This window comes from Danio rerio, chromosome 17, assembly GCF_052040795.2.
Source record: "Danio rerio strain M-AB ecotype USA chromosome 17, GRCz13ab, whole genome shotgun sequence".
NCBI classification, from domain to species: domain Eukaryota; kingdom Metazoa; phylum Chordata; class Actinopteri; order Cypriniformes; family Danionidae; genus Danio; species Danio rerio.
Genome location: NC_141037.1, coordinates 50524536 through 50536538, shown reverse-complemented (window position 1 = coordinate 50536538; position 12003 = coordinate 50524536). Strand labels below are relative to the sequence as shown.

General features: G+C 33.7%; 1 protein-coding gene across 14 annotated transcripts in view; it reads right to left on the bottom strand.

The window, feature by feature from the left end:
• aspg (asparaginase homolog (S. cerevisiae)) overlaps window positions 1-9746 on the bottom strand; it is a 37407-nt gene extending 27661 nt beyond the window's left edge. For 7 of the 14 annotated variants that reach the window (XR_015512391.1, XR_015512390.1, XR_015512393.1 and 4 more), the window contains exons 1-2: window positions 9465-9742; window positions 3651-3780 (exon numbers count right to left, since the gene is read on the bottom strand). Coding sequence is in view for 6 of the 14 variants with exons in the window: in XM_087288373.1 (XP_087144499.1) it covers window positions 3651-3780; window positions 9465-9723 (389 nt within the window). In the remaining 8 variants the exon portion in view is untranslated. 14 annotated transcript variants of the gene reach the window in all.
• Between the last annotated feature and the right edge of the window lie 2257 nt (window positions 9747-12003).

Genomic DNA, 12003 nt, shown 5'->3' with positions numbered 1-12003 from the left:
CTAAAAATGAACATTTCCTTACTATTTACTCACCCTCAAGTGCTTTCAAGAGTTTCGTTTTTCTGTTGAACGCAAAAGAAGATATTTTGAAAAATGTTAGAAAATCTGGAACCAATGGTTTTCATCTTATAAATGGAAGACTATGGTTACAGGCTTCCAACATTTTTCAAAGTATCCTTTTTAGTGTTCAACACAAGACAGAAACTCGAACAGTGTAAAAGATGATAGAATCTTCAGTTTTGAGTGAACTATTATGAAAATCAGAATGACTCATTATTTCAGGCAGATTATTTATTTACAGTGGGATTAAACTGGCTGATTTCAAGGGCGTCAACCTTAGTTAAATCAAAACCATTTGTGCGTCAGTGCGAGAGTAAATGTTGTGAAGCGGCAGACTTCAGACTTTGCTCAAGGCTGGAGGGGTGGGCTCAAGGTGTTATTGTAATGAAGAGAGGAGCACTGGGGGATTTTCCACATTTAAGAACAGACAGCGAGCAGATTAGCATGACTTGTTTTAATTAAATATGGGCAGCTTATCCTAAATCCAAATGCATATTCATGTGGCCTGATGCGTTTCCATTGTGACCACCATTATTAGGTGCACAGTTGAGGTAATAGATTCAAAGACATGCAGAAAGGAGCAGCCCAAGCCTTAAGCATAGCATAAAAATGAATGCATTATAATCATTAACTCACCTTCATTTGTTTCCTAACCCTTATGAGTTTCTTTCTTCTGTTGAACCGAAGATAATTTGAAGGATGTTCAAAACCCATGGCTTTTGAATTCCATAATAGTTTTTTTTTCCCTACTGTGGATGGGAATGCCTACTGGCTTCCAAAATATCCTCTTTTTAATTTAACAGAAGAAAGGAACTAGGAAGCAAAAGATGGTGAGTTAATACGATATGAGAGTTTACATTTTTTAGTTAACTATCCATTTAAAAGTCAGCCCCACCATTGCATATTTATTTCATGCAAAATCAAAAAAATGTGCACCAAATCTTCACAAATTACATGTAACTAACCCTAACCATACAGAAAACACATGTAATTAATTGTTATTACTCAACAGTTAAATAAATACACTAACTGACAAAAGTCTTGTCGTCAATCCCAGTTTGTAAGAGCAACAAATAATAACTTGACTTAAAATTGGATTATTTATAAAAGTGGCATGTGGATGATTTTTCTGATGAATCATCACCTAAACTTCATCCCAATCATCACACATACTGCAGAAGACCTATTGGAACCTGCATGGACCCAAGATTCTCAGAGAAATCAGTCAAGCTTGGTTAAGGAAAAAATCATGGTTTGGGGTTACATTCAATATGGGGGTATGTGAGAGATCTGCAGAGTGGATGACAACATCAACAGACTGAGGTATCAAGCTATTTGTTCTGCCCATTACATTACAAATCACAGTAGTGGGCAAATTCTTCAGCAGAATAGTGCTTCTTCTCAAACTTCAGCTTCTCATACTTCTCAAATAATTTGAGTCATTGCAGAGATGGATGCAGTCCTTTAAGCTCACGGGAGTCATACACAATATCAATTCTTTTTCCACTGCACCATGACTTTATATTCTATACTGTACATTATTTCTATTAAGTTACAAGAACTTTGACTAAGCAAAGTCAGACCTTACTGTCCTATTTAAATAATTTAAAATCAAGGCATGATCATATTTTATTGTGGTTGAATAAGCGTACTCTAGAGGCCTTTGCCTTTCATATTAGCCACTTCTGATACCAAATGATCAACTAGAAGTCAAGTTATAATTTATATATTCTTAAAACTTGAATAGGCGACAAGACTTTTGCCAGCTAGCTTAGTTATACTATAACATGAACACCATTAAAAACACAAACATGTGTTTTTTGTTTTTTTTTACTTAAAAACTTGTAAAATTGTAGCTCAAATAATGCTTGTAAAGTTGATCTACGCTATCAAATTTTTTTTAATTGTTTGTGCCTATTTCTGGAAATCTGGAAGATGAAATTGTGAATATTATGGGGCGTTATATTTCAGATACACTCTTGAGTTATTCAGCCAATCAAAATGCACTGGCATAGCTGGCCAATCATGGATTTTTTAGAAGAAGCAGCTTTGTTCAAACTAGAACTCAATCAAATTGTTTCAGACAGAGTGGGAAAAAAAAAAAATTACCATATAAAAATAAATGAATATTTTGAGACGATTACACCCAATAAACAAAATAACAAAGCGCCGATCTTTTAAAGTAGCAGTATATGGTTTCTTTATATAATGCCGTAATAAATTGCTCCAGTGAATGTATGGGATAAAACTGCTGTCAGCTAGAAACAAATAACAGTTCAAACTACTATCGTACGATCATATTTAATCTGCTATAGCAATCTCTCGTAGCTGGAAGCATTACTGTATAGCCATAACCACTGTACCGAGACTAACCAGCAAATTTATAAAACAAATCATGCAAACATGTTCATACAGAGTTTGGCAAACATGTGCATTGCAAGGACATAAACACCCCACAAGGGCAAACATTATGCTACCAGTAATACAGCACCCATGAAACAGAGGATCAGCTGTATGAGTGGACCTCCTGCCAAAACAACACATATTTATATATTTATTTCTATATGGTTTTCAGTTGTGTAAAAAATTAAGAAACAGTCTCCTGGAAGGAGACAACAGCACTTTCAATAGTGTGTTTTATTTATTTATTTTTTTTTTAGATTTGTGTTCATTAATGTTCTTGCTAAAACTGTTACTGAATTATTGATTTTAACTAGCTAGCTAACACATTTTCAGTAGTCTTGAAATGAACAGTCTTAAAATTCCAATAAAATAAAACGCAAGAGAATTAAAAGTACACTCTTTTTTTTTTTTGAAAACAGAAACATCGATCTATTAAACAAATGAGTTTGACCACTTTAGAAAACATTCAGCTGATCTCTGGGTCTGGCGGGAACACTTTTAGCTTAGCTTAGCATAAATAAGTGAATCAGATTACACCATTAGCATCAAAAATGAGTTTGGAATATTTTTCCTACTTCAATTATTTCTATTCATAGTTATTATTATTATTTATTTTATTTTTTTTTTGGGGGGGGGGGGGGGGGGGTTGTTGAGGAGGTTGGAGTGGTGGCACTTCAGATCATTTTGAAAGGGCACTTTCTATCCAAAAACTAAAAAGGGCATGTGCACTGCACAGGTTGAGCCCTATGTGTGCAAGTGCCATTATACAAAAGTATAGTTCCTCTCCATATTGGCCTAAAAAATGACAACATCTTATTTTCCGTTGCTCTTAGTACACAATGTAACTACAAAAGAGTCAGGGTTTAAATAGGAAACTTTTTTGGAGCAAGATGCTAATGGTCTAATCCAATTCAATGATTTATGCTAAGCTAAGCTAAGCTAAAAATGCGCCACGAGACCCGGAGATCACCTGAATGGATTCAAAAATTATATACATTAACAGTTTAACTCTAGCAGACTTGCAAAATAAGCATTTTTTTTAAGTGAAGTGTTCCTTTAAAACTGATGCAATAAAAGCAGGACGCAAAAATGGAACCCTGCACTTTGCAAACAAATAGAAGAGGTGGATCTATAAACACACCGACACCTCCACAAAAGTCTAATTTGATGCCATTTGTGTAACTTACGGCAGCACCAGCGTGTTCTCCTGAGGCTTGTAGTAGTCGTACAGTCTCGTATGTTGTGCGTATTGCTCGTCATGCAGAATGGGCAGTTTGCGCAGCGTTTCAACAAAAGCATTAGGCTCTGGAGACAAAACTGAAAAAAGAGAAAAGAAAGAAAAGTTATTCAAAAAAAGTCATAATTAATTAGCCCTCCTGAATTATTAAACCCCAGTATATTTTTTCTCAATTTTTTGTTCAACAAAAAGATTTCTAAACATAATAGTTTTAATAACTTATTTCTAATAACTGATTTCTTTTATCTTTGCCATGATGACTACATGGGCTGCACGGTGTCAATCAAGTGGGTAGCATTCAAGTGTCAATCAAGTGGGTAGCACGTTCGCCTCAGAAGAAGGTCGCTGGTTCAGCTGGGTAAGTTGGCGTTTCTGTGTGGAGTTTGCATGTCCTCCTAGTGTTGACATGGGTTTCCTCCGGGTGCTCCGGTTTCCCACATAGTTCAAAAACATGCGGTATTGTTGAATTGGGTAGGCTAAATTGTCCGTAGTGTATGTGTGTGAATAAGTGTGTATGGATGTTTTGCAGTGATGGGTTGCAGCTGGAAGGGCATCCGCTGCATAAAACATATGCTGGATAAGTTGGTGGTTCATTCTGCTGTGGCGACCCCAGATTAATGACAATCAAAAAAATATATATTGCTTAATGGGGCTAATTATATTGACCTTAAAATGTTTCTTTGTTTTTTTTATTTCAAACTGCTTTTATTCTAACCGAAATATAACAAATAAGACTTTCTCCAGAAGAGAAAATATTATAGTAAATAATGTGAAAAATTCCTTGCTCTGTTAACCATCATTTGGTAAATATTTGAAAAAGAAAAGCAAATTCGCAGGAGGGCTAATCATTTTGACTTCAACTGTATCTGATATATGAAACAAATATATCTGCACCAAAGTTGTGTTTGCTACCCTGAGATTATGATGACCAGAATTCGGCAGAGATCAGAATCTCCGGTCAGAATTCAAGAATTCAAACACAGTTGTCGTGAATTTAAATATAAATATATATTTCTATTATTTTATATGTAATTTAATGCAAGATATGTTGGATGAAAAAATTATTAAAAATTTAAATATGTATTAATATTTGCCGAATGGATACATATATTAATAGATACAAGTGTCAATTTCTCTCTCTCTCTCTCTCTCTCTCTCTCTCTCTCTCTCTCTCTCTCTCTCTCTCTCTCTCTCTCTCTCTAAATAGTTTTAATAACTAATTTCTTATAATTGATTTATTTTGTCTTTGCCATTATGACAGTAAATAATATTTCACTAGATGTTTTTAAGACACTTCTATACAGCTTAAAGTGACATGTAAAGGCTTAACTAGGTTAATTAAATTAACTACGCAGGTTATGGTAATTAGGCAAGTTATTGTATAACGATGGTTTGTTCTCTAGACAATTGAAAAAAATATACATGTTTATAGCTTAAAGGAGCTAAAAATGTTGTCTTTAAAATGAAATGGCTTTTTAAAAAATAAAAACTGCTTTTATTCTATCTGAAATAAAACAATAAAGACTTTCTCCAGAAGAAAAAAATATTATCTGGCATACTGTAAAAATTTCATTGCTTTGATAAACATCATTTGGGAAATTTATTTATTTATTTATTTATTTATTTATTTATTTATATACTTTATTTTTATTTATTGTTTTTTTATCTAAAAATGTCTGTCCACTTATCAGTACACTTTGGGATAAGGTGTTTTAAACTATCTCAGAATTTTCTGAAACATTTATTTTTAAATACCCCAATATTTGTTTATTGAATGATGATTATGATCTTAACTTTAATATTTACCAACATTGGATATTTCATACTGCACTAACTGCAGATAAGAAGGTTATATTTAATACTTTGGCATAAACCCACATTCCCAGTGGACAAAATATGGCTTATTAAACAAATTAATATTGCACTGTTAGAACTTTCTACAGAAACAATTACCAGAGCTAAACCCAAAACAACAAAGTATGGTCTGAATTCACTGAGATAACTTCTTATAATAACTAGATAAACTAAAGTGTACTGAAAGACAAACAATATTATATTAAAGGTATACTTCTCAATCCAGAGTTTTCTCTTTTCCTGTTTATTGTTATTTATTTAATTTCTTATATATTTTCCTTTAATTCAAACCCTGACTTGTATATAGTTATTGCTAGCTATGTATGCTTGCTTTGTTCTGTAATAAATAAACAATCTCAAAAAAATCTATAAATGTCTGATAACATTTCCTCCAAATTTCGCATTAAACAATATAGTAACTTAGCGCTTTTCTTTTTGTCTTGGCCAGAATAACAAAGGTTTCTTTTTCTGGGATTGAAAATCAGGGTTGTTCCACCAGACATTACTCCCTTAATTCTTCTAAAAGTGACATTGGTTCTGAGTGCAAAAAAAGGACAATTTATTATACAATCAGGTCAATTAAATCATTTACAACTGAAATGCCCTCCAGAAACTTGCGTTCTGTGAATGAACGTCGCCTCGTGGTTCCAAAGAGGGAAAAAATCACTTTCGCGAACGCTCACGCTTAATCTGCCCAGTTGGTGGAATGAACTCCCTAACTGCATCAGAACAGCAGAGTCACTCGCTATTTTCAAGAAACGACTAAAAACTCAACTATTTAGTCTCCACTTCACTTCCTAATCTGCAATTGCCTCTTTGAATATCACAGTAACTGTACAAAAAAAAAAAAAAAAACTAATACTACTAATACTTCCCTTCTTAGACTTTACAGACCTGAAACTTGCCTTTAGTACTTATTCATTGTTGCTCTTAGTTGTGTAAATTGCTTCCTTGTCCTCATTTGTAAGTCGCTTTGGATAAAAGCGTCTGCTAAATGACTAAATGTAAATGTAAAATGTAAAATGAAATGTAACACTGAAATCCTATGAAAATGACTTGGTGTCTATGAATGCGCAGAATTGCTTGTTGACTTGTTTCAAGTTCAAGCTATACAGTAAAATAAAGCTGCAGGCTGTTCCCCATATGACTAAAGTTGTGCATTTCTAACTAGCCAAACCAGCTTTTGTATAACTGAGCAACCTGGAGAGTCCAAATATCCATATATCAAGGTTGATTTACACTGTGTTTACAGTATTTCTGTTACATAATACGTCTTCTGCCCTTGAACCCTGAAAAACTATTTAAAAGAGTCAAATGTTTTTATGTTTGACCTCTTTTTTTGCAGAACTGTTTGTTTTAGATAAGATTTCTTTAAAAGATTAAGTAACGTGCAGAAACTGGTACTAAAACCCAGTGTGCCGGTAAAGATGACTTACTGTATACAGATGGCAATATTTGAACATCTACTCATAGGATTTGATAAAGTCATAAAACACAATCAGTGTCCTCTTCAGACCAATTCTGCTGGAATACTGTAAACAAAACCACTCCTGAGGCACGGCACTCCTCCCATTCACATGAATTACTTTATATAAGCATGTCACTATGTAATGTTAGGAATTCTTTAAAACAACATTCCCTGGTGTACAGCATTTAGAGATGAAGTTACTGAATCAGTCACCGAATTAAAGTATAACATATACATTTTATTTAGGTTTATAAAAAATGATTTTAATAGTGTAACGCTCACCTGAATTTTTGTGCATAAAACAGAATAAAACCATTCATATTTCATTTTAATTTTTATTATTATTATTATTATTAGTAGTAGTAGTAGTAGTAGAAGTATTCATTAATTTTTTTTTTCTGCTTAGTGCCTTTTTTAATCCGGGGTCACCATAGCGGAATGAACCACCAACTTATCCAGCATGTTTTTACGCAGCGGATGTCCTTCCAGCCGCAACCCATCTCTGGGAAACATCCACACACACACACTCATACACTATGGACAATTTAGCCTTCTGATTCACCTGTACCGCATGTCTTTGGACTGTGGGGAAACCGGAAAACCCAGAGAAAACCCACATGGAAGCAGGGAGAACATGCAAACTCCACACAGAAACGCCAACTGAGCCGAGGTTCGAACCAGCGACCTTCTTGTTGTGAGGCGACAGCACTACCTACTGTCGCTATTATTATTATGTTTTTTTATTATTATTATTATTATTATTATTATCATCATCATCGTTATTATTTTTATAAAACAAAAAAGTTTTATATTGTATTTTTTTCTTGTGATTCAGGTATAATTCTTCAGTCTTCAGTTTCACACCATCCTACAGAAATCATTCTGATATGCAAATTTGGTGGTTAAGAATTTTCAATGTTAAAAAAATGATTTTGTTATTTAATATTTATTCTTTAGTGTGTATATGAGTGTGATAGTGTGATAATGAGAAGATCACATTGATAATAAGAGTCATTATAAATAACTGATTTAATAATAATAATGGAGCAGCAGCACATTTCAAGGATTTTCAAAGGCTTGTGACACTGAAGACTATATTAATAATGCTGAAAATTCAGCTGTAATAATCTTGCAAAAATGTAATCTAATTAGAGCTACACAATATCGTTTCAGCATCGATGTCACAATGTGTGGGTCTGCAATAATGTAGTTGGGATTATAGTTGACCAGACAATACAGTTAACAACATAGTGAATTAATTTCGTATTTTAACCTTAGAGTGAAAGTTTATTATTTGCATGTGTTTTTAAGACCTGACTGTGAGAAATTAAAGCAAATTTAAGGCATTTTGACACATTACATGAAACCTTTGTAGCTTAAAGATTAATTGTACATTATATAATTATTTACTAAATTAAAACGATACAGTGTTGTTGTTGTTATTATTATTATTATTATTATTATTATTATTATTATTATTATTATCATATGAGGATTGTTTAATTTCTGCTTTTGAATACCATTAGACTTGCCAAGAAAATCCTAAATAATTGTTCATTTGCCTCTAAAATAACTAAACATAAACATGAGAAAAAATATCCTTTTAGGAAACATTTTTAGATGGAATTTAGAGGTTTTTGCATCATATTCTTTATATAAATATGATATTATTTTTTAAGTGGCCTGAACTGTTTTTGAGAGTGACAAGAGATATTTTAAACTTAAGAAAATAAATAAATAAATAAAAGTGTGATCACATAACATCTGTAGAAAACATAAAGACATTACATTTAAATTAAAATTAAGTGCTGCAAAAAATATATATGTTATAACCTTTCTCTTGATTTTTCATCTTTATTAAAATTCTATTTAATATTTTTGCCTAATATATTATTCATATGATTGTTTACAAATTGTACTTTGTCATATCATTACGCAATCACTACATTCTAGGTTTAACACTTTTAAATTTTCTGGGAACCACAGTATTCACCCACAAGATTTTTATTTTCCAAGACACATTTAAAGTTGCCTTTTTTTCTTTTTAGAAACATGTGGAGGTCATCAAATGCCATAAACATGTACTATACTGGGCATGCTGTATCTGCAAGTATGCAATATTGCATCATACAGTAAGTGACCCCGCATGCAGGCAGGTGTTTGTTCCCCACAAAAACAACAATAACACAAATTTTTGACCTTGTATGGACATTTTTGACCTCCTGGGAAAAACTGAATCATAAATCAAACAGACCGAAATATTCTGAAAATGTAAAACTGCAGAAAGCAGGTTGAGTTTAGGGGTAACTTTAAGGGGTTGCTTGAGGAGGACAGACTGTACAGTATGTACAGTATAAACATAATTACATCTTTAGGAAGTCCTCATAAAACATGAAAACTCCACGTGTTTGTGTTTGTGTGTAAGCTGCTGGCATTGTTTACCGTTATTGTGATACGTCATCCCGATGGTCCCGCCGGTGTTGATAACCAGGACCCTCGCCTCGACATTGGGGCTCACATCAGGAGGAGACTCGGAGCTGCTGGAGAACCTCCGGCGACTCTGACCCGCGGCGCTCCGGGACAGAGACTTCTGCGACTGAAACGTATCCGACTGATTTAACTTGCTGCGGGAAAGAGCTCGACACAGCGAAGTCATGCTTGCTGAGGACGGAGCCGATGTGTTGTGTTTCCATTCCGCCATATCTAAGGCGCTTTTAGCCATCCGAAAAGCGGCCGAGGCAGATCCTTAAAGAGACAGTGCGTTGATTCTACACGCTGATAAGAGCACGAGAGACGTAAAGTAGTACAACCTGCTTTTAAAGATAACAGTTAGTGATAATTAAATAATACGTATAAAATGCATGGACGAACGGATATTTGTTTTTGTTTTGTTTTTTTACGAAATGTGTTCAAAGGTCAACGCTGTGTTTATTTTATAAAATAAACATTATAAAGTGTAACACTATTTCAAAAATACCACTTTCTACTTTCATATGTGGGTGATTCAATAATTGCTGGTACATTTGGTATCCAAAGCCATAATTTTTGTTTTGACATTTTTTATTTTCATTTTTAGTGTGAGAACACTTTACATAAATTTTTTACAACAGTAACCTTGCTGCGTTTATAAATTAAACAAGATAAAAGAATATGTATATACAGTTGAAGTCAGAATTAGCCCCCCTGAATTAATAAACCCCCTATTTTTTTCAGTTATTCATTCATTTTCTTTTCGGCTTAGTCCTTGTTCATCTGGGGTCGCCACAGCGGAAGTCACCGCCAACTTATCCATGCAGCATTTGTTTTACGCAGCGGGTGCCCTTCCAGCAGCAACCCATCACTGGGAAACCCATACACACTCATTCGCGTACATACGTAAATACTCTATGGACAATTTTGCCTACCCATTTCACCTGTACCGCTGCATGTCTTTGGACTGTGGGGAAAACCGGAGCACCCCAAGGAAACCCCAGTAAACGCAAGGGAGAACATGCAAACTCCACACAACTGATCCAGCCGAGATTCGAACCAGCAACCTCTGCTTTGCCCTATTTTTCAAGACACTTCTATACAGCTTAAAGTGGCATTTAAAGGCGAAACTAGGTTAATTAATTTAAGTTTAGAGTAATTAGGCAAGTTATCGTATAAGGATGGTTTGTTGTGTAGACTAGCTTAAAGGGGCTAATAATTTTGTCTTTAAAATGGTGTTTAAAAAAAATTATATCAGCTTTTATTCTAGCCGAAAAAAAAAAAAAAAAAACTTTCTCCAGAAGAAAAAATATTATCAGACATACTGTGAAAATGTCCTGGCTCTTTTAAACATCGGTTGAGAAACATTTAAAAAAGGAAAAATAATTCAAAGGGGGGCTAATAATTCAGCCATAATTTTTTAGCTTTCAATAATAAAATGTGTTACTTATTTTTATAGACACATTATGTTAAATGCCTATATAATCTGTAAAAAGAAATTCATATATTGACGAAAATCATGATTTTGTCGAACTAGTTATATCACCCATATCTTAAAATGTAAATTATTCCTTTGATTCAAACATTAATTTCAGCAACATTGCATTGCTTTATTTCGGTAAATTCTGCTCGTTGTGGAAACTGTGCAACATTTTAATTTTTAAGAATCTTTAAATGATATTCAGAATAACTGCATTTATTCAGAATACAATATTTTGCAACATTATGGATCTAGAAGGTACATTAAACAATAGGCTAATCCACTAAAATCTGATTATGTAATACATCTATGAGAGAAATGGCACCAAAGCAAGATCATATAGAAGCGTTTGGATGTGGTGGAAGTGTACATTGTGGACACTGAGTGAAGTCTGCTGCAGCTGCTGGACAGTCTCTACAGCACACAGAACTCCATATTCTGCCCCATCAACACTGGATTTTCAGCTTGCACATTTCTAACCATCTGTACTCTGTGCTGTTTCTTCATTATTTGTGGTTCTTGTTTTATTTTTACAAACGTGGCTGGAATTTAAAATATAATGAAAACAAAGCATTTTAAGTATTTTTTAACTGTTTGTTGTTTATTTACACAGCCATAATTCTAAAATTAATAGTAGTACTAGTAACAGTGGCAATGGTAATTCCATAATGGATCAATTAACATTGAATCAAAATAGCTTAATGCACTAGGTTAATAGACCCCATAGTTAGGAAGGTGTTCCCAGTGATGGGTTGCAGCTGGAAAAGCATCAGCTGCGTAAAACATATGCGTGATAAGTTGGCGGTTCATTCAGCTATGGTGACCCCAGATTAATAAAGGGACTAAGCCAAAAAGAAAATGAATGAATGAATGAATGAATGAATGAATGAATGAATGAATGAATGAATGAATGAGTTTTAAAGGTGTTATAAAACCTAGATGAGTTATATGTTGGGGTATTTTAACTCAACAATTTTAACCGAGGAGTACAGTAGTCAACATTTAAACTGGATCAAAACAGTCTTTTATAAA